Here is a 23326-nt window from a genome sequence, read left to right on the forward strand (position 1 = left end):
GGCCCAGAGAACTCATGCTGTGCTTTTTATAATTAAAGCACAGCCTGATGCCAGGTTCTGTTACAGCCTCTTTTTCTCTTGAAATCATTCCACTGTAGCTTGTTCCTGCCACATTGGTGTCATTTCAGATGTAGAAGCCCCAAGACCCTGTAATCACCTCTGTCAGTCAGAAATATAAATATGAGTCCTGGCTTAGTCTGTCCAAAGTGGCTGTGAGCCAGGGAAAGCCAGTGGATCATCATTTATTTACAGGTTCTAAGGCATTCAGTTTTTAATTAAAGCAAATCAAAGAACTGAAGCTGTATATTTTTGCATTTATTTAAAAAATTCAACTAAAGTTTTTCCGTCATTATTTTGCACTGAAGTTGCCGTCAAACTTGTCAGCAACACTCCCAGTCCCATCAGGATGTATCGATCTTTATCAGTTTTACCACTCGTGACCAGAAGATGAAGTGTTACGAAGAAGAAAGTGTTCAAATGTTAGAAGTTCATACACAGCAGCCAATTCTTGGTCTTTTAAAGTAAAGCACATTTTTCTTTTATTCTTCTTTTAACAAATGGGCACACGTTCTGCTATGTCACAAAATTACACAGTTATTACACATCATAGTCAGCATAATTTGGCATGTTTGATATGTCTTTAAAACAAGGTTAGTGTGTGAAACATATTACTGTACATAGTCTCGCAACTGGATTTTCAAGATACAATCTAAAAAATGAGTAAATTGGGGAATATTCACATATTTTTCTTTGAGAATTTCATTTATGGATGGAGAATAAGCATTTTTTTCCCCTCTTTTCTTTAACTCATCAAAAAAATACAAGCCATGTTTGATGTAAACATTTACTTTACATAGTTTACAAATATAAACAAACCCTCTGAAATGTGAAAATACATGTAAACTCACATTCAGTCATTAAGGCCAGATCGCACTGGATGTCATTATTGACACTAGTCACTGGATGCTGTTAATCTGATGCTTTCTGACTCACTCCAGATGAGAGACTTAAATTAGCAGCATCACTGATGCTGTGATGCATAATGTTTATTTATCAGTACGTTTCTTCTATCATCTGGGTCTAGTTCATATATTTGGATCTCAGTCTTCTTAGTTGAAATATTCTGTCCAGATATGCTACTCTAGCTTAGTGGGCATTTTTTATACCTACTAAGCTTGCAGGCACACTTCAGAGCTTTGTTAACTGGACTTTTCCTCATCTGCTTCTTAACTTCCTGCAGCCAAACTCTCAGCAAGAACATGGTCAAAAAAGCTGCACAGTGTCATTTTGCCCTGAAGTGGGTACCAGTCACTGAAAGTCTGCTAACCTTACAATATCCTATCCAGTTCAACCGTGACATCGAAAAATCAAACCTAAGCTTGAAGTGTTGATGGACCTGCATTTGGAAAGGCATAGCTTCCAGTGCGTTTCTGCCTTTAAATTGTCTGTCCTTATCAGTCTTTGTGTCAATAAACCATAATGTAAACAAGTCCAGTGGTAGGGGCAAAAAAAGTAGTGGGGCCATGCTGCCTCCTCAAGTGGAATTTAATCCTGATTTCAATGCTCTACCACTGAAACTGTGGCTCTGGTGTGGGAGTGGATGAACCTGTATAGCTCTATGCTCTTTTGACATGTACGTACAGTAAACCAATAATTTTCATTTTGTGATCTGTTTGTGGAAATGCTCAGGCCTGTTTGAAGACAGCAAGGTCATTGGACAGCATCACCATCACTGCAAACATTACATTACATAAAACGACTGTTTTCAATATACAGTAAATGAACATATATGAGAAAGTTTCCTTGAAGAGCTCAGACAGGCTATTTCCTGCAAACTCATCCTCAAATTAGACAAGTTTCTCCCCCTTAAAAAAACTTAACTATACTTCTCTTTACCTACATCCCTGCAGCTGCGTAATTTTACAAGAAAATGAGCCATAAGAGAAAAAATCATTAACATCAGCAAAAGATATTTCAGGCAGAGATAATGGCTCAATGTGCGGCTCAACGATCAGAGCAGCCAGCAGGCTTTACAGCCTCCTGTGTCCATCCCTATCTCGGCATCTCACTCTCACAACATCTAAAGCACATGAGGGGGAAGGAGCACTAAAAACACATCTCCTAAGGATAAAAAAGTGAGAGGGTATGACAGCAGCAAATTGGTTATTTCCTCCCCTGAGCCTTACTCCAGACTTCCTCGGCATGCTGAGCAATTTGAATTGTGCTGTAATTGCTTATGTTGCTTTTCTCTGCTCATCATTTCTACAATAGAATTTGATCTCATTGCTTTTGCCTGTGGTTGAATTCTCAGCTACTCAGCCTGGTAGGAATGGTACTAAGTGGTGTGTTAAAAGAGGAAGCAGAGCAGAGTGACTGTTACACTCTGCTTTTTGAAGAACCAAAAGTTGAGAAGGCAGAAGATCTCTCATTCATGATGTGACAACGCATCAGTTCACATCTTATCACTTTTTAATTGAAGCCTTTTTTAAAAAAAGTGCTGTTTTTGTGTGTGGTTCAAAGCAGTTAAAGCGTGGTGTAGTTTCTTATTAGCTTGTTGTAAAGCTGATTACTTTACTCAACCACAGTATGATGGAGGGAAAGGAAGAGCTGGAGGGGCAGCAGAGAAACGGATGTGACATGAGTCATGAAATAGAAATCAGGCTCAGGTCCGGTTGCAGTGGAGTAGACTGGTTATGGGTTTTGGGAGCATGTATAGTGGATGTGGCCTCGGGCGATGTGCTTCTTGTTAAAAAAGTGGATGTACTTTGAGTGTGAAGCAGGCTCTAGATAGAGTGTTTGCCCAGACAGCACTTCTCAATTCAGCCATGCACTCATGTATCTGCTCACGTTGTTCCCTGCGTTCATAGAAGAGAACTGGAGCAAAGACATGGCAGACGCTGCAGGACTACTGATATCTTTTAACTCTTGAGGAGGCAGTGGTAGGAGAAACAGAATAATAAAATAAAGTCAGAATATTTTTGAAAAAAAGAAAGAAAGAGAAAAGTTAAAGAAGGAGCATTTCCATTTCTTCATCGCAAATGTCCTCTGTGGTTCATTCTGAGTGCTGTGATGGATTTGAAAGTGGTAGCAAGAGTAAAATAAGAGCGGAGGATGAGATGGAGGCTTCAGTAGCCCCAACACTTCCAGTCCAGAACAAGTGTAGGCAGCAGCAGTAATGGTAAGACGAGTACTGCTCGGCTAGCTGCTCCCCGCTGACTCCCTCTGGCCCCCGATTCAATGTTAGAGTCCTTCTCAGAATAAGGCGGGATGACATTGAATTCCTCGCTTTCTTCCTCCTCCTGCTGCTCCTCTCCCTCGCTGTCCTCCATCTGCAAAAGCAGGGAAAGAGTGATTCTTCCAATTAACAGAGGTGGTGAGGCATACAGGGAGGGGGGTTCACGATGTAAACTTCTTAAGATAGTCCACATAAAACACAGAATTCAAAAGTACATATGCAAATATCCTAAAGCTGGAGCCAAAACCAACCAAGGCACTAACCTATATGGTGCAGTGGTTAGCGCTGTCCCCTCACAGCAAGAATGTTCTGTGTTTGAACCCGTGTCTGTGTGGGTTCCCTCCGGGTACTCTGGCTTCCTCCCACAGTCCAAAGAGAGAATCTGAATTGCCCGTAGGTGTGAATGTGAGTGTGTGTGGTTGTTTGCCTCCATATGTCAGCCCTGTGATAGACTGTCCAGGGCGTACCCCGCCCTTGCCCAATGTCTGCTGAGATTGACCCACGCTTGACCCTATAAGCGGTATAGATAAGGTTGGATGACTGACTCACTTGTATCACACAAACCCTGCAACAAATACAAGCTTTGTGAAGCTAATAATATTTCATATCATATTTAAGTGTCTGCTTCTTGGCAACATTTCAGTTTTTGTGTTAATGTGAATTATTCTGATGTTCAGTCTTCGAACACTCCTTCATGACATAAGTGTTGAAACAGTCCAGACCTACAAATACTTGGTGCCTCCTCATGAAAGATTAAGATTTATTAAAAGTAAATGTCAGTGTGAAAAAGGCTCAGCAGCATCTCTGCTGCCTAAGTAAACTAAACTACTTTGGAGTAGAACAGAAAATATTGACAACGTTGTACTGCTCTTATAATGAAACTCTTTCTTTGAAACTTTTTCTTTTACTTGCTGGTTGACATGGCAAACTGATGACACGGCATCATGCCAGCCTCAGCCATAAAATTATTGTCAAAAAGCAAAGATCCCTTTGTTTAAGCAGTATTCTCTTCTGTTACCCTGTTACTACTTTAACCTAACGCCATCAGGAGTGTGTTTAAGATACCTGCATGTAAAACAAATAGGTTTTATTCTAGAGGCCATTAGACAGCTGCACCACAAGAAATGATCGGTGTACACAGTGAGTATAGATTGATTAATGCACTTTCATTGCAACATTTTGACATAATGTGTGGTCTTTGATATTGTTAGAAAGCTGGATTGGCCATTGCAGTGATGTCTTGTGTATTTCAGATCTTTCTAACATTGGTGCAAATTAATTGTTAATCATAAGCACTATGTTCTGTATTTCTTAAACCAGACAAACCAAGAGGCCTCTTAGAGGGAGGCACTGTTTATAACAGTATGACAGCAGCAGGTTGATGCCTTTCTTACTTTTCATACAGGGTTCCTCTACACTGTTGTGCAATAAAACATTAAAGACATCAAAAGGAATTAAGGGGCCACTCATTAACAACTCTCCAAAAAACCACATGTCTGATAACATAGATTTTGAATTTGACTCAAAGTATGACCCCAGTCTTTATCTCCATTAGGCCCATCATTGTGGCTAAGAAAACAATAATCACATGCTGGCAGAAATCCCAGATCCAGATCAACATCAGAATCTATTTGATAGGTGTGTGGCTCAAAACCAATCAAAACCAACAAAAAAAACGAAAGTTGTGTGGCCCAAAATTAGCATTAGAGGTTGTGAATGTGTTTCAGGACACAAGGTGAAACATGACTGGCCTTTTCAATTTGATTAGGTCCCTCTGCACAAGTCCTTTAAAACAGAAGGACGCTCCATGTGAAGTCAAATTTGCAGCTGTAGGGGGATGACTGTACTGTATATAAACAGGTGGATGGATACTCATGCTTGCTCTCCCAGCTGTTGTATTACATTACAGTGAGTGTGTGCTATACAGTACATATTTGCACCTTTTTTTATTGCTGAATGCATATACTAGATACAGTAAAAGTTCAGTGAATCATTCTGTCATTTTTAAAGAGAAACTTATATTTCACCCTCAATAAGGTGAAGCCTCCGCTCAGACACAGGAAAAGAAGGTGTACTGGCTTGAAAGAGACTGAGCCTTTGCTTGAGCCCGAGCTTTATTTTCAGGTCGGCCTTGACATGTCACATCAAAACCTGAAGAATGCTTTTGTTCTTCCTCCTTTGTGTAAGGCTACAGTTGTAACATAGCAATGCGTTGTCAGTATCCATTTAAAATTTTGAAAGTTTTCTTGAACAATTGAGTTTGAGGTTTTTCTGAAATCAAATTTAAACCTTTCGCATCATATGAAACTTTCTGTTATGACAGGAGACATTTATTGCTGGTATAAGAAATGGCATCATCTAAACCTGTTTCCGTGCTACATAATAATTAGGAAAGTCAAGTGCATCATCTTTCAATAAACTGTACATGTGGATGTCCATTATGCAGCCCAACAGCAACATTAAGAGATTGTGGGATGGGATAGGAGGAAGACGAAATGTGGAATGAGAAGGATTAAAATTGTGAGAAAATGAGGAATATGGAGCAGATGGGTGTGCATACATGAATATTAACAGTAAGAGTTGAGTCTAATGCTGCAAACACATACAGCTAATCCTGAACCACAATGAGACGTAGGAGTAGTTGAGGGAGAGAAATAATCTCAGGTTATAAAGAGAACTGTTGGGCGCATCTCACTGCTACAGTCTCTGTGATTCTTAGGTGTTACCACCTGATATACAGTAAACCACTTCTTCAATTCAGCTTGTAGCAAGTGTTTAACACCAGCATATGGTGAGACAGTGAGGGAGTAGGGAGCACTTACACTGGTGAATTCAGGGAGAGTGTTAACACTGATGTGGACCCTCTCCTGGAAGACACGCGGGGAAGGCTGAGAGGCTGGCACAGGCGTGTGTTCCACAGGAGGAGGTGCGGAGATTCCCATGGAGTTGATAGCATTGCCTGAAACAGAATCAGCAGGGGTCATCTTCATTAGGTTCACATCATTATTCATCTCTGAAGCGTCACCAAAATATTATCAGTGACTCTTATAAGAATTAGACCTACCAACTCTATAGATACTATGCTCTGGGAAAAATACATGTGAATGTGTTACATTCAAGCCACATTAATGTCATTGCTCTAGAGAAGGAATCATTATCAAAACCATGGATGCATGCATTGCCATGGTATTTGGTAGATACAGCCATGTGCCGCTCACGATGACTTGTAACAATAACGATCCTCTGACTTTTCATCTAGTGTAAGGTCAAGACTTTGTTTTTGGACCAATTACCTGTACAACTAACCACATTCCCATCAGCCGTTATAGCATGTTCTGTTTAGTGCTAAGCAGCAAATGCTAGCATGCTAACAAGCTAAACTAGGATGGTAAAAATAGTAAACATTATAGCTGCTAAACTTTAGCATGTCACCTATGTCATAATGAGTCATGGATATATTATTGAGAACTGATACCATGTTCAAAGATGGTGTCCTATTCATTCCTATGAAAGCTGCTTACTGGATCTTAATGCTTCCATGTTTTCAGGCTAATAGAACATCCTTGTCCGGCACACATGAATCACGGGATAAAATAATTTATTTATATGGCTCTTCTATACTTTCCAAACATTATTGGACTGAATGGATCAAATTCTGATAAAAAAAAAAAAAGAAATTCCAGGTGTTGCTCTTAAAAACGTTTTCACGGTTTTACAGCTGCTCCTTGTCCAGTGAATGTGTTTGGGGGAAAAAATTCTTTTTGGTCCAGGGTCTGTCACATGATGATCCCATGAAATACCATGCGCAGCCTCTACACCACAATCACTTCACAGCCCAGCGGTGTGTCTTGGAGCTTGTTATTAACATGCTTGCATGCTTACATTACCATTTAGCTTAAAGCAATATTGTGCTCAAATACAGCCTCACAGAGCCACTAGCATGGCTGTGTATCCAAATCAAAGATTGTGGTGAAAATTCACTTCAAAAATGGATTAATTGCAGTTTTAGCTTATTTAACATTTGCATGGAAAAACAGTGTGGAATGAATATTAGGGATAGCTTCCTAACACTTGGGAATGGGAATTTGTGAATTAAGCTCGGCTTGTTCTTCTATTCAGATGTTACAATCACAATTAAATTTACCCCTAACAATATTTTTGGATGAGAAACACTGGTGGTTTACACAGTGTACAATTTACATTAATTGGGACTTTTATGCCTGAACTGTACTTATTGTGGAGTATACTTTGGTGCTCTTTCCACCCCTGTTGGTTTGGCAACAATTCAACAAGAAGCCACTTAATGTTTATCAGATTTGGTGAAAGGATTGGTTGACTCCACAGAACATGGAAATCACATTCACATTGGCAGCCAGCCACACACTAAGGAGAATGTCCCTCGCCATTAATTTATTTATAAGAAAACATAATGGTTCAGTAGTTCACCCTCTCCATAATCAATTATTACCCATCTCATCTGAATATCTGCTTTAATGCACCGTATAAAATGCTCAGCTAAAACTGTTTCTCAATCATCAATCATCATCTATTTAGCTTCAACCCAGGTATGAAAATTAAAAGGTAACATTCCTTCTGTCATTATCTTGACAAAGGAAAAACTGTTGGCCACTGTAGTTGAGTTGTTTAACATCAAACTGAGCAGTGTGTCTGACGTCTGGAAACAGTCTGTCACTCAAACTACTGGACTGAGTTGTATTCATTCCTCTAGCGAAAACTCTTCGATACCTACATTTTTCATTCCCATGTTAATGTAGAAATATAATTATCATGGTACGAGACGTCGTATGAAATTATTCAGTTATCTAATGGGAAATGTTCATCAGGTCACACCTGTATGTTGACACCTTCATCACTTCAGGGTATTTTGGACTAATTTCACTGCAGACTATAGAGCAAAACAGTGAAAAACTTCACACACTAAATCTACCATCATCTTTGCTTTAACACTCAGAAAGTTAAAGGAACTATTTGTAAGTTTTTTCTATTGCAACATAGCCATCGTTAGCATTAAAGACAGATACACATTACATACATAACACAAGGTTTTTACACGACCTCTGGGCTTCTTCTTCACGGCAGACTGGACGCTATAGTGACTCGGTATTGGAAAGTGACAAGACAGTCCGACCGGGGAGGGGCTAGCAGGTTAGCATGCTAACATTAGTACAAGAAAAGAAGTGACAGAAATACAGTTCTTGGCGAGCGAAGGAATGAAATGTGATACTGAAGTTGCAACGTTTCTTCTAGACTGGTAAGGAAACAGCCCTTAATGCTAATGTTCGCTATGTAGCAATAACAAAATCTACATCTCCTTTAAGGATTTTAGCATGAAAGACACCTCTGCATCTACATTTACAGCTTCTGCCCTGGAGGTGATACATATCTCATGCAGGAAACTCCCAGAGCCTTAACTCATTTTGTGCTCGCTCCTTATTTTGAATTGTTATGGACAAGCAGCTCTGAAGGTGTATCATACTGTCTGTGGTAACCTCATGACATTGTACTCACGCAGACATATATTGTTGCTGAACATATGCAGGATACGCTGACAGCCCTGCAGTTCATTCCCACTGCCGTCGCATGTGCACCACTGGGACACTTCTGTGCTGCTGTTGCTCACATAGTTGGGAGTCATGATGGTTCCTGGATGAAGTAAGAAGACAAAACTCATATTACTGGTGCAACTTTAAAAACTTTTTGAGGAATATTTCCCTCATGGAAGGTAAGTCACGGTCGACCAGTGATATAAGATTCCCTGGGGATCCAGTGTCACCAGTTTTCCAGCTCTCGATTGATAATTTCAGGTACACAAAGTTCCTTTTGAACAGTGTGGGAGACAAAATGAAATAATATTACCTGGATCATTTTGTAGAACTGCTGAAATTTTTAAATCAAGTTTTTTGGGGTGATGCTGACTGGATTCCCAGAGCAGCGGTTTTTGGAAGACCATTTATGAACCCCTGTAGAGTTGTTTAGAGTGTCAAAATGAAAATAATATAAGCCAAATATCACTGTTAGACACCTATTGAAGTTTTCCAGTAATGAGTCCTTTAAGTGTGGCTATTTTTTTCAAAACCTCTTATATTGCTTTAATTTCTTTTCCTCCATCTCACCTATCAGTCCAGCGTAGGCCTTCAAGCACATGGCTCTGCTCTCTCGCATACAGCCAGAGGCAGACAGAGGGGACGGCTGGCAGTTCTGTTGAAAATCAGCGAACCGGGATCTGAAACACACACACACAGAAGAGATTTTTTTTTCATGTGTCAGCACAGGGCAGCAGTTCACTGTAAAGTGCTTTGACAATTTCATTTTGGGATTTGGGGTCGAGCTCAAACAAGACAACACAAACTACACCGCAGTGTAAGAGCGCGAAACAAATTAGATAATTGTGCACATGTATTAAAACTACATGTCATTTTATTTTGATTTTTTTTTCATAGTCCAACAACACCACCCATTTCTCTTTGGGAAACTAGTCAGTCAAACTAATCTTCTCCTTGGGGAAAAACACTAAAAAGCCAGTTCTAACTTTATTATTGCACATAGTCCTACAGTCATACATAGTCATTTTCTAAAAGCAGTTTTACTTGTTTAAAATTACTGGTACTGAAGGAGAGAATAATATCTTCAGTGTTGACGGTAAGAGCTAATTCCAAAGGATTAAAAAGGTAGATGTCTGATGTTCACAATTTATGTGAACATCAAACACACACCATCTCAAAACATCTCATCATTTGTAGATGAATCACTCAGACATTTCATCAATAATCTGAAGAAGATTTATGATACTATATATCTAAAACCAAAGACACTGAGTGTTTCCGTGCTGTTCCAACAGTCTTCAGTAGAAACACATGGAAACTATGGATGTGGAACAGAGAAACCTTGTTCATGCTCCTCTCTTTTTCTCTCTAAATCTGTTATTAATAATGTAGGACAATGTTCAAATAACTCACATATTTTTTTTCTCTTATCATTAATAATCTCTGTAACATTTGGACATAGCCTAGACTGTTATTAATGTCAGCAAGTCCTATATACTTATGAACAATAAGAAGAGAGAGAACTGGCTAGAATCACCCTCACAGAGGCTGGTGTAGTCATACTGATGAGCGGGAGCACAGCCATGAATTCTGGGCCACTAAAAGCAAACAGCTCCGAGGCCCCCATCCATTTTTTTCTGTCTGGAAAACATAATCCCTCCGGGCTTTTTTGTTGGGCTAAAGAATTGTTTCCTGCTTTTAATCCTCTATCATCAGTGAGGAAAGGATACACAAAAAAAAACTCCTCAGTTTTTGGATACTTTGATCTTTGAGCTACGAACCAAGCAGGTGCATGAATTTATATTTAGTCATAGGCTTATAAATGACCAGATGTTCTCCACTGAGTCTGTTGTTTTCAGGACATCCTGTGTTGTGTCATCAAGGTTACATGGCTACTTACCACAGGCAGAAAGAAGCTGTGTTCTGAGGCCTTGGGGCCTAACAAACCAGTGGAATGTAGCTCCTTGCTCATAAAACAAAGGTGACCTTAATACTTTGGCCCCTGCATTGTTTACATCTATGTTTGCATCAAATATTTTTCCCTTTACATTACTGTCCTCTCTAGTCAGACAGGATGTGTATGCTAGCACACTCACACATTTTGCCTGTTTGTGTGTAAGCCACGAGAGCAGAATTAGTCGATTAATCAATTCCATTGACAAAGAAGTGATCTGCAACTATTTTGATAAGTAATTAATGGTTCAAATGATTTTTCAAGCCAGTATGTCAATTGCAGTTGGTGGTTTCAGCTTCTTAAATGTGAGACTTTGCAGCTTTCCCTTCTCTTATAATTCAGTAAACTGGAAATGCATATTTCACCATTTTTTCATCTTGTATAGATCAGTCGGGAAATTAATCAGCAGGTTAATCAATAGTAAAAATAATTATTTCTTAGTTGTGGCCCTACATGAGATACAAACAATATCTCATACTGCAGCTAGTGGTCAAATCCTCAACATTGTGCCTTTATGCTGCTGTTTTTGTCAGCTGCATTGAACAGAGAACTGAGTCATTCTTTGTGGTTAACTTTGTAGTATTAGTATAGTAGTATACCTTATATCTTGAGCATTGTTAAATCTGCATTTCTCCTATTCGGTGTTGTTCTGAACTATCAAGGACACTTGAGATCCTTTGTCCATCTTACCTACACAGCTCATCTCTGGAGCAATAGTTCTGCAGGCTGAGGCAGTTAGGCTTGCCCACTCTTTCCTCCCCTCTCCCATTCTCCTCATAGGAGCATGATGGGACGATGGTTTTCCTCCGGCGCTCCCCGCACAGAGTGTCAGAGCAAGGACAGAAGAGCAGAGCAAAGCTGTACTCCTCTGGCACGCGCTCCAGGAAACGCCGCAGGGCTCTATGGCATTTCTGCCGGTTACAGTTGTTCTCGGAGACTGCTGCTCGCTTGGTGCAGGCCACGACATATTCTGACCGCAGGGAGCCACATTTCTCGTACAGGCCACAGTCCTGAGCTGCCTTCAGACACTGGTTTTGGCCATCCACAGACAGAGTAGAAGCTGGGGAAACAAAGTAATGTATATCAGGAAATAAAAATCATGACATACATTTGTTTGTGTGCCAGTGAAGTAAAAGTGGGTCTCTACCTGCCATGATGGAGGCCATACGTGACATCTCAATGTTTCTCACCAGATTTAACTCCAGTTCTTCATATGGAGACACCTCATACTCATCATATGCTTAAAAAACACAAGCACAGTGAAGAGTGTTATCACATGAATTATGCAGTTGAGAGTTAAGAACACACACACCCACACATGCACACAACGCTTCAACCCACCTGCGAATCTCACAGTCCAGTAGACCCTGAGGCAGTGTTCCTCCCTGCGAGAGCCACGCTGACACTTGCAAACCTGAAGGGGGCGGTGCTGCTGCAAGGCATTCTGGGCCTCCAGGCACTCCAAACGAGCATCTGGACCAAGAGGCGACACCGCCTCCTCAGCCGAACAGTACTCCAGCAGTCGATAGAGGACCATGCAGGACTGCTCCTGGATGCAGCCCTGCTCCGCCACCAGGCAGTCTAAGGATGCAGATACTGGAACACCACCTGGAGGAGAGGTTGACATTTTCAGTGGCCAAAGCTGTTGCTTGCTAACATAAACATCAATAGATGCATTCCTGTATAATGCATATGTATCATCCAATATTAGCCCTTAAGCAAAACAGGCTGTAATTACGACAACAAAATAGATGTTTGTGCTCCTTACACCCTCCACTGCATTGCAGGTTACTATAATATCCAACAAGGGAGATTAAATTGAAAACACACAAGTGTAATAGAGCAGCAACGTGGGCGAAACCTCAATGCTCCTCACAGAAACACAGGAGTCTCTCAGATAATTTAACAACACCATAGGGCTGTGTTACAGTTATAATTATGTCATAATTGTTTTAATCATCTTCTCGTTGGGACTCCTCATTGACTTCTCTCCTAATATTACTATGCACACAGGTGTACAGTGTACCTTTTATGAATGCACCATTTTTTTTCTCAGCACACTGTCTCAAACTTTGTACTGATGAGCATCACAAGTCCATCCAGGCTGTTGGGAATGCTCCAGCTGCCCGTCACCTCACACTGTGGTACTGTACGTTAGCCTCTTCTTGTTGTGATGTTATGAATCTGTGGTGTCAAGTTTGAAATCTGTTAGGTAAGTTGTAGCTTATCCTCCTCACAGCACCTTTATTTAACTTTTTGCGTTCTGCTGTATAATCTTCTGTGTTCATGTCACATGAAAACTCTCCCTGCTGGTCTGTTCAAGTGCTTTTCAGCAAGATGGGCATCCAAGATTTGAGAGTCAGCTGCCTAACAGCATTACATTCATAAGTTAGGCAGAAAATAAAGCCTAGAGGATGAGTTTGGTCATTTTCTAGATGAAAAAGGATGTTTTTCAACATCCAGCTCTCAAGTCTTGGATGCCTCCTAGATCTTCCTACAAATACTTCAACCATCAAAAAGGCTGAATTTCCAAAATACTCCCTTCCACTTCCACTAGTCCACTTTAACCAAAACATAAAGGATACATGATGTTCAGCTTTCTCAGAGCAGATGTGGCATTACCTTACTGATATAAATGCAAACTATTATCTGTCTAGAAAGTAGTAAACATACATACATCAATCTTAAAAACTGTGACATGCTTCTGTAAATCATTGGTAGAAAATGTGAAATATACAGGAATAAATGGGCTAAGAGATGTAAAAACATTGGTATGGTGCTCGAAGATTTTAGATGTGACATATTAAGTATCTAAGTATCTACAGTACAGAGACATGTACTCATGGACGTCTTGTACAAAAGCACTGCTGTTATTATTGTAAAAGGACACACGAACAGCTGCGGGCAAAACCATTTGCAGCAGGGTCCCCTCCACTTGGAACAAGCTTTTCGCCAATGCCAGACACTGTCTCCACATGTAATGATAAAGACAAAACCAATTTATTCAACACAACTCCCACCAAAAAAACTCATAGTTTTGCTTTCAATTTTGCTTTCAGACAGTGACTCAACTGAAATACCAACTATGAGGATGTTTCACCCTGAAGTTGTCTCAAACAAACAGTCTGAAGGAAACAGACTGCATCACTGCATTGCACCTACAAAATATGCTGCCTGACAGTATGGTAGGATAACTTATATGTATTTAAAAGGCTTCATCCCATTGAGTTGAGGGGGGTCATTGAGCACAAATGTGTTCCATACCACAAGCCACATTTCCTCTAAAACTAATACGATGTTCAGTATAAAAACAGCTTTGTTGCCCCATAGTCATTAAGCAGTAATAGTGTTTTGATTGACAGTGTTGTGTCCTGATTGACTACAAGTGAAAAACTACTAAAAGTCATTTTATAATACTGATTATTACTCTGTGAAAAACACAATGCTGGAAGGCCACGTGAAGCCTGAGGAAGAAAAGATGAAAGCCCTCTTCATAAAAATGCAATCTAAAGGAGCATTTCAGGAAATTGATTTTCTAAAATGTGACATATAATTGTCCCCAGCAATTACACTTTAAACGCACGTTTAAAACATTTCCAGACTGAGAAAGAAAATAGCTCAAGTAAGCAATATATACACACACACTTTTTTTCTGCTTTATCTCATTAATTTGCTACATCCTGTCACTTTTTAATAGCACAAAGGGAATAAGCCCTCAGACATTTAAAAATATGTTGTGTGGCTATGAATAAATGTTCAGGTTTGAACTTAATGCATGCCTGTTAACAAATATCTATACCTATTTTATTCTCACATGGACTTATGCCTCAGCACATTAGCATATACTGTACATCACACAAGCTCATATACAAACACACACACAGCATTGTGTTAGATTGGTCACACACTTCGATTAAGCTCCTGCTGACTGGCAGCACAAAGCACGGCTGCAATCCAATTCTGCTGCTGCATGTTTTGCAATCTCAGGCGCCACATGAGGTCCACGTCTCACTTTGGCATGAAACATATCATAAACAGAGGCTACGCTTCATCGCCACAGCAGGAAACCTGCCAAGGCTACTGCAGTGACTCCGTAGGCAGAGGTGGGAAAAAGACACACAGAGCAATGACTCATATTCACAGTCCCAGCTCCCAAAGGTACGTAAAGGTGATGATTACCTGTGTATTTGTCTATCTATGCATCATGATACCTTGATAATTATACTAAAGTATTAAATTCCACCATGTTGAGCTGCAATTTAAATAGATTTCATGTAATCTCCTGTTTGGGCAGTGAACAGTTTATTCATTATTCCTTCTCAGTGTTTGCTCCCCCAGGCTTACCAATGATAAAGAGGGACTATCAGCAATTTTTGTTTCCGGGAGCACACACACACGCTCACACACACACACACACACACACACACACACACACACACACACACACACACACACACACACACACACACACACACAGTACAGACCAGCTCTGTTAAATCTAGTTCAGTAGACAGGTCATAATTATTTTCCCAACCTGAACATTATTTAATGTCTTGATGATAAAGAAGCACCATGTCCACATTGTGCTGTTTGAAATGCAACAAACTGTTAAAGTAAAAGTCAGGGTTAGTGGAATTGCTGGTCTCAGCATGGAGTGTGCGTTTAAAGCAAAAAGAAAAGGAGAGAAAAGCGAATGGGAGATGAATTACTGTGATATGTGAGCCATAATACACTCTATTGATTTCTCACTCGGGTGATTAATAGAATTTGTGAGGCAAAGATGATGAAGGTTAACACCATAAATGGCAAACCACACACCGTCATTCATGGGGAGCAAAGTGGTTTGGCAAATTTCTCTTCCGCCCTTTCAAGCGCGTGGGATGGGTAGCAGAGCATCCAGATTGTTTGGGAGTAATTTGACTTGAGAGGAGAGCATGGTGGGAGAGCGTGACTCTGATGATGTGAAATGCGTTCGGGCATCGTGACGAAAGGGACTTCTTGGAAGGCTCAGGCTCGAGGAGGAAATGGCAGCAAGTTGGCCAGATGGAGCAAGTGAGACTGGAGAAACATGCCTGAGACTGCCACAGTCTGCTACTGCTCGTGCTCTCATTCAGGTCACCTGCAATCGAACCAGTGGAGTTCCTGGCTGGACTGCACATAAATGAGTGTCTTCTCGTGCATGCCGATGTTCTACATAAAGGCCTGATAAGGTCAATTATAATAGCAGCATTTTTGGATCAGGTCAGACTTTCATTGAACAAAACAAGCATTTTGCAGATACCAAACTGGCTTTGGGAAATTGTGCAACGCATACTACACTATTTTCTGACATTTTACGCAATTAATCGATGAATCAAGAAAATAATCTGCATCTTAATTGGTAATGAAAATAATCATTAACTGCAGCCCTCAATTCAACAGTATTCTGGAGCTGGAATGACTGTAGACTTTTCAAACTTTTAACTCTTTTAATGACTTTTAGTGCCTCACAATAATGCCCTGTTGTGTTCATTAGTAGCACATTCTTCCAGTTACTCCATGAAGCATGTTTGATTTCCTTTGAAATCTTGTGGATATAATCTTATCCTGGTTGGTGTAAAGCCAATGCAGTATTTATATGTGCTTTCTCATAAACTAAATATATGAATATCATCAATATACTGTGTAGTTCATTGAATGTTAATATTCAAATAAACACACTAATTGGCCTTAAGAGACTAAACTGGAAAACATGGGACTCTTAAATAGGAGCAAGTAAGCTGCAGGACAATAGAGCACATTTATAAGTCAAAAGTAATGATGATTTTCCTGCCAAAATCCTTACTTTAATTTTGATTTAAGCTACTACATTCAAAATATATATATTTATTAAAACTTGGACAGAGCAGATGGCTAATGAAAGGGATGTCTTTGTAAACAATAATAACTAGTAGATTGGGTCCAAGCCTAAAAATACACAAAACAAATATCTCCAAGTGACTGACCCCATCTCATTCCAAGAATGGAAATGCCTTTATTTTTCACAGTAAAGCTGGATTAAAAATAATGCACCATCTTGTGCCATTAGAGTTTCATCATGGAGCCCTGATTGAGTGTTTGCAAAGGCATTTCACTCTCTGACTTTTGATGAGCATTCCTGCAAACCTCCTATCTGCTGTCTGCTGCTCTGTCTTTGTAGCAGGGGACAGAGGTGTCTCCTCAGGAGGGACACAGCTGCCTAATCACTGCTGATTGAAACTTGCGTGGGATCTTATTGACACAGGCATTTCTGCTGAGCTCCAAATTTTGCACTTTCCACCAATCAGCTCATCAGCTTTAAACTTTTTATTAACATTAAACATATGCTTAACGGTTTGCACATATTCTCTTTGTTATGAGGAATATTACAGCCATTGCTCTGGGCCACAGCTGTTGAGCAGCTCTTCTTAAAGAAACGAGATAAGTTGTTTGAATGACAGAAATTTGCTTATGTTTGCACTGTGTGAACTATGTTATTTCAAGGCAGGTCTGTTATTTATTTTCATGTGAACAGACAGCAGCCATATATTGTGACTCAGCTGTCAAACAATGTCATATTTATCTGTATTATGAGACAATATATCACGATTCCTTTTACTAAACGAATGTATTCCCCCCCCCACTTGCCATAAACATGCGTTTGCCTTTCCCCATTTTTCTGGGTAGTTTTTTGTTTTTTGAGCCCATCGGAGTCCCATATTTAGACATCTAACTCTTTTCTACTCTTATCTTTGCAACTCAATCCCTCCATGATGCTGGATTTCATTATTCTCTTCAAACACTCTGCCTCCAATTTTTCCCAAATCATCCAAACTATCTCCCTACTCTATGTGTCTATTTCACATCTTTCTTGTGGCTCCAGTGGCTTTCTTCACACAGTCACATCAAGACTACATTGATGACAGCAATAATATGTTCCATCTAAGTGAGAAACACATACAGTCTCACTCAATAACAAGGAGAATAAAAATACATCTTCTTTACAAAGCCCTCTTCAGAAAACTTGATTTCATTTTTTTCCCCCCTGACAATACCCCGTCTTCACAAAAAGCTGCAATTTCATCTAATCGCAGAACACCGGCCGAGACAGACGCCTTTCTAACTTCTTTTCAAAAAAGTTTTACACGTAACAAAGTTCCATATGCTCTGATCCCTAAATTGCCCAAAGGTGCCTCTCATGCAGTGGCAAATTACACCCTTGTTTGCTCCTCAGTTTGTGCAAACCAACGAGGCTGAATCTCTGTGTGACCGGAGCAGTGAAAAAGTGCAGCACAGTTGCACTTTAATCAGTTTTCATGCACTCACCCCACAGAGGCGACGCCGGCCCTGGAAATATGTGCAGTGCTGTGCAGCCTTCAACAAAATGCTCACTTGCAATGAAGAATAAGCAACTCAAGGTGTGACCACTCTAATTATTATGGCACACAGTAGAGAAGAGAACGGTTCCCCCAAGAAGGAACATTCTGACCACATAACACAAGTCGTTAGCTAGAACAGAGAGGCTTTTTCAAAAAGATAAAGAGATAACAGAATCGGACCCAGAAACTGCAGAAAAGATAATAAAATGACTTGATTATACCTATTTGGGATAATTGAGGTGTTCTGGCAGCATGTGGTGAGGGTCAAAGCATCCAGAGGTGACAGCTCAATAGAATCATCATTTCATGTTCTGAATCAACAGCTACCCATTGTATTTAGTGCATGGGTAAGATCACATTTAATGAGCTGTGCCACTGGATTGTGCAGCTATATCATGCAGACAACATCCCTCCTCTGCACTCCAGGTAAAATGCATACTTGCATCAGGTGCTACATCAGCCAGTCAGGGTGTCTGGAGCTGTGTCAGTATTTCAGGCTTTCTTCCTTCTGCTGCCTGCTGCAGTCCTAAATTAATCTCTTGGCCAGAAAGTGATACGCATATCGACAGCTTCCATCGGGCTGTGGGTTTTTGTTGGCGCCATCAAGCGTGTAAAAGTGACAATCAAGATGCAGGGCTCGCACAAACAAATTAAATATAACAGGCAGTGACACATAAATGATACGAACTAATATTCAAGAAACTTTTTGTTTTTATGCAGTGAGCTAGATAGTGAGTTCAGTAGACAGCAGGTGTGATTCAGACACCTGTGTTTTTGTGTTAAAGTTGTTCTTGATGGGAGCATTCTAATTAAAATGATTTCTTGAAAGTAAAAAATCAAAGATGTGAAATAATTGCATTTTCAGAAAGTGTATTTTATGGTTTTTTATCTGTGTAATGTCCAATGGGCATGATGCCAATTTAATCTTTGTGTGCTGTCGTCCTAAACGAAACTGAATTACAAGCGCAGAGTACATAAAGACAATGGCTCAGCAGAAAGAGAGAAAAAGAAGAGTCTATGGCACAGTGGGAAAGATAAAGAGGCCAAGAGTTGGATAAACCTGTGTGCACAGGGTGCACCTCTCAGTGTGTATATCAGATAGTCAAAGCCTGAATAGAAGCACCTCAAGCATGTTATTAGTCCACCTAAGACCTGTGTAACTTTACACAGCTTGGAAATGAAGCTCTAATAAATTCATGACAACCGTGTTATGGCTCAATCACGTCCAGTAAATGAAGTACCAAAATAGCGACACTCAGTCACCAGTTGCAGTCTGTACTGGGACTTTAGCAGTAATCCACAAAGACCTTGCAGCAAAGGGTCAAAGTCACATTTAATGCCATTCAACAATAGCCGGCTTTCCATTGATTTATCTGGGCAAAGGTACTGAACACACATTAAAAGTGATCTCATGCTTTATATATGAGATGTTTTTCCATTACTCTGTTATTAATTTAGGAAAATAAACAGACAACTGATGTAAACAAGAGGCATAACTGGTAGAGAATAACTAATATGTCATTTGATCAAATCATTGACACATACCAGTTTATGAATAATGAAACGTGTTTGCAAAATAAAGAATCTTCCTTGTCTTGTCTTGTGTAGTTTGTAGTATGAAGTCCTGACACAGATACAGGACTCTACTTTTGTTCACTGACACATTAATGATGAAGGAATGGTGAATTTTAGCCCTGAGCTTTGTAGGACATCAGTGGTGACAGACATTTTGAGAAGGCTGTTGTCTACTCCTTAAGTTCCCACCTCAATTGTTTCAGTCACAGAGTTGCACGAGGCCAGATATATTACAAGTTAAAAATAACATAGCATGGAATGAAATACAGTTCGGAGGGGCTATTTATACATTACCTATAGGCCAAGACAGAATGTCCATTAGACTGACACTTCACAGTCAACGACCACACCGTTAAACTGCCACACGGAAACAAAGCAGCTTTGTAATAGGTTCATCCAAAACTAAATTGAAGTCAAGATATATGCACAGATTTCATTGTTCTTTAATGATGTCAATAAACAAAATTTCAATCCAATCAATTATTTTACAATTAGGAATAATGGCAGAATTTCAACATCATTGCAGACTATCTAATCTGCATTTGCAATAACTCCGATCTCAATTAAATAGCACTTGAAATAATAGCTTTTCTCAGTCAGATTTCTCCTAAGTGCCTGTCAGGTGGATCTGACGCACTGGATGATATACTGGTTGCCTGAAAGGTTTGACTTTCACATGAAAGCAGTCATCATTTTATGATACTTATGTCCTAAGGGCAGCCTCACCTGCCATTATCTGAATTTCCCTAGATGCAGTGAAGCCAAGCATCTCCTGTACCACTGAAATAACTCTGACATTTACAGTATATGTATGTATTTCTGCAGTAAAGAGCACTGGAGTTGTGTTTTCATATGGCCTGTGTTAACAATGGATACAGATACACGACCTGTAGGCAACACATGCAATCACTTTCAGATAATGAAAAAGACTCTCTGCTCCGGGCTCTCTCACTGCATATAGAACATATATGATCAAAAATGAAATAATTCAGTATCAATAACCACAGATCAATAAGTGTCATGCTCCAATGGGACATTTCCTATCCAACCACAGTCACTATTATTGGCATTTAATGATTATAACTCATTTCTCAGGAGCTCGTGGTGGCAGAGGAATTCAAATTCATATACTGTAATGTTCACCATCCAACATCAGGACAAAGACACTATAAACCAGTCCATTATGTTGCTGCCATTAAGTTATGATTTTTTTTTCTTTCATATTTAATCCTTTATCCTATCAACTTTTAATGCACATTTCATGTAAAATGTTGATGATTTACAGGTGTGGGAGCCAACATGCTTTCATATTAAGGAGAACACCATTTAGTTGAACAATTCATGTGATATTTCCATGATCTGGGACTGTCCAATCAATATTTGGGAGATGAACAGCTCTCTCTGGAAGGTGTCCAAGGCTGAAATATAACAGACCTGAACCCATGATGTCACCCACATGTAAAATCTAATGCTGCTTCTTTGATAATGCATGGGAAACTGTTTTTATGGACCTCCGTGATGTTTTTCTTTTTATGGTTATCTCAAAAGTTACACTCAAACCTGATCACCTGCAAAACCGAGAATATAAGATACCTACATTCTGAATAAATATCTGTATTCATGTCATTCCAAGTTTGTTTTTTTTTTTGTTTTTTTAGAATCATGAGCCACTTGTCTTCTTAATATAGTAAATTTACAAAATGATTAAGTTATTACCAGCAATAGAAGCTGAAATCCAGTCTCCTCATGTGCATCTGGTCTGGGGGCTTTGTTATAATCCATAGCCTAATTGTCATGTGCATAACAATCTCTTGCAGACAAACATGCATTCTTGTTCAAGTTAGAAAATGTATTTTCCAAAAGGCAATACATAATCTGAGCCACGCACTGCCAGATTTAACAGACTGAATGAATGGTACAGTGTTAATGGTTGGGTATATATATATACAATATATTCTATATCTAAAACAACACCCCGCTGTTAGACATGACAAATATGATGCTTACTATGAGAGAAGACATTGAGTAGAAGTCCAATGATCATCATCCTGTCCGGTGACATTGGAGAGTTGGGGACTGGGAAACTCGGACCCGGCTCGCTGCAGCTCAGTGACCCGTCTCCTGCCACATCCAGCCTCCTCCTCTGCTGCTGACTGAGGCAGATCGGATGGTCTAGTACACAAAGTTGGCAAAACTGAGCCGTGCACACAGCTGGAGCGATTCAAGTTCTCGCGATTTTTGTTGTCCCATTTATTTTGTCGGATCCCAGATATATTGATCTCTACAGTGAACGCATTCGGCAGATTCCAAAAAACGTGTATCCAAAAAGTTTCTCTGCAGCTGCTCAGCTCCAGCCAGACACACCACGGTCTCCAAGTGCGAGTTATGTCGCAGTTGCACTGGTGTGTGGCTGCGTCGCAGCTCCACAGTTGTCCAGCTGGAGTTGAGATCACGGTGTTGAGACTGCGCGGCGCATCTCTGCTAAAGGCGCAATGTGATTGGAGCCTGAATATTCCCGTGGGATGTTAAGATGTTTCCTGCGGGAGAACAGCTGGGCTGCTGCAGACAAGTTCCACCGTTAACGTGACGGACAACACAAGGTGTATGCTATATATATATATATATAGCCTATATATTACATTAACAAGTCAATTGCGTTTTGGGGGCCGGGGGGGTCACGTATTCGTAGCTCATCAACAGATTTCTCACTCACCAATCCACTTCATTAACTAAACTCTCTTCATAGTTTATTGTGCTCTAATGGTTTTAAAGACTGTGTTCAAAGTAAATCTCCACTGAACCAACAGCAATGGTTTTGACCTTGAAACTGAACTTATATTAATGTGTTTTCTACACATGCAGTTCACACATTCACTGACAAACACTATCTTCTGTTTCCGTTTGGACCTATCTGATTGGACCATGATTATGGTTGTAATCCCCCCCCCCAGGTCCCTTTATACTGTGTCTGCTGAGGTGAGTTTAAATGTTCAGCGTTAAATTGAATATGCTTCCTCACCTGCCAGTTTGTATCCCCACACTTTCTCATTCCTATCAGATTACAGCTGGCCTCTGGTTGTGGGTTGCTTGGTCCAGGGGGGACTGACATGTAATGGAAAATAAGAAAATATATACCTGTAAGATGCAGTTGCAGTTTTTGTTTGGTTTTGGTTTTTTTTTTTTTTTTTACTTTTGTTTACCCAAAAAGACAGTTTCATTGTGCAGTTTGTGTCTGTGCATGTACAGATACTGTACTACAAAGGCTGCCTATATTACTCCCTCCTGTTTAAACACAACCAGTGAATTTGCATTTGATTGCACTACAGCTTTTTGGGAGAAATAGTTCAATTTCTCTTACATACTTTCTCACACAGTTTTGGGTGAATCCTCTGAAGGAAACAAGCCTCCCTGTAGGTTTTGATTTTAAAAAAAATCAACCAACAGATTGATTGCTGATCTGATCTGATCTATTTTTTTTTTTTTTTTTCACACAACAATTTTTTCCCTTTAAAGTTATGTGTATGTTTGTTTGAAATATTTCTCTGGAGGTTAAGAGGTTATCCAATTTATATTTAAAATACGTCACTCAAAATATGATTAAATAAATCCACCACTATCTCTC

General features: G+C 39.9%; 1 protein-coding gene across 1 annotated transcript; it reads right to left on the reverse strand.

The window, feature by feature from the left end:
- Positions 1-514: 514 nt before the first annotated feature.
- LOC139607963 (GDNF family receptor alpha-4-like) lies at positions 515-22123 on the reverse strand. Its single transcript, XM_071461345.1, has 8 exons — positions 21712-22123; positions 12095-12361; positions 11901-11993; positions 11444-11813; positions 9370-9479; positions 8765-8899; positions 6058-6194; positions 515-3329 (listed from the first exon to the last, which is right to left on the reverse strand). The coding sequence occupies exons 1-8, from the start codon at positions 21764-21766 to the stop codon at positions 3126-3128; spliced, it is 1371 nt and encodes a 456-aa protein (XP_071317446.1). The 5' UTR covers positions 21767-22123; the 3' UTR covers positions 515-3125.
- Between the last annotated feature and the right edge of the window lie 1203 nt (positions 22124-23326).

Source organism: Trachinotus anak, unplaced genomic scaffold, assembly GCF_046630095.1.
Source record: "Trachinotus anak isolate AG129_WGS33_773 ecotype Australia unplaced genomic scaffold, CSIRO_AGI_Tana_v1 ptg000024l, whole genome shotgun sequence".
In the NCBI taxonomy this organism is placed as follows: domain Eukaryota; kingdom Metazoa; phylum Chordata; class Actinopteri; order Carangiformes; family Carangidae; genus Trachinotus; species Trachinotus anak.

Bases quoted from the DNA above. Each gene is read 5' to 3' on its own strand.
- LOC139607963 (XM_071461345.1), bottom strand. From the start codon at position 21,766: ATGTCACCGGACAGGATGATGATCATTGGACTTCTACTCAATGTCTTC. The intron at 9,480-11,443 runs GTAAGATGGACA...TGTGTGTTTCAG, and splicing joins TCCAGAGATGAGCTGTGTAG to ATCCCGGTTCGCTGATTTTC. The intron at 3,330-6,057 runs GTAAGTGCTCCC...CTGCTTTTGCAG, and splicing joins CTCTCCCTGAATTCACCAGT to ATGGAGGACAGCGAGGGAGA.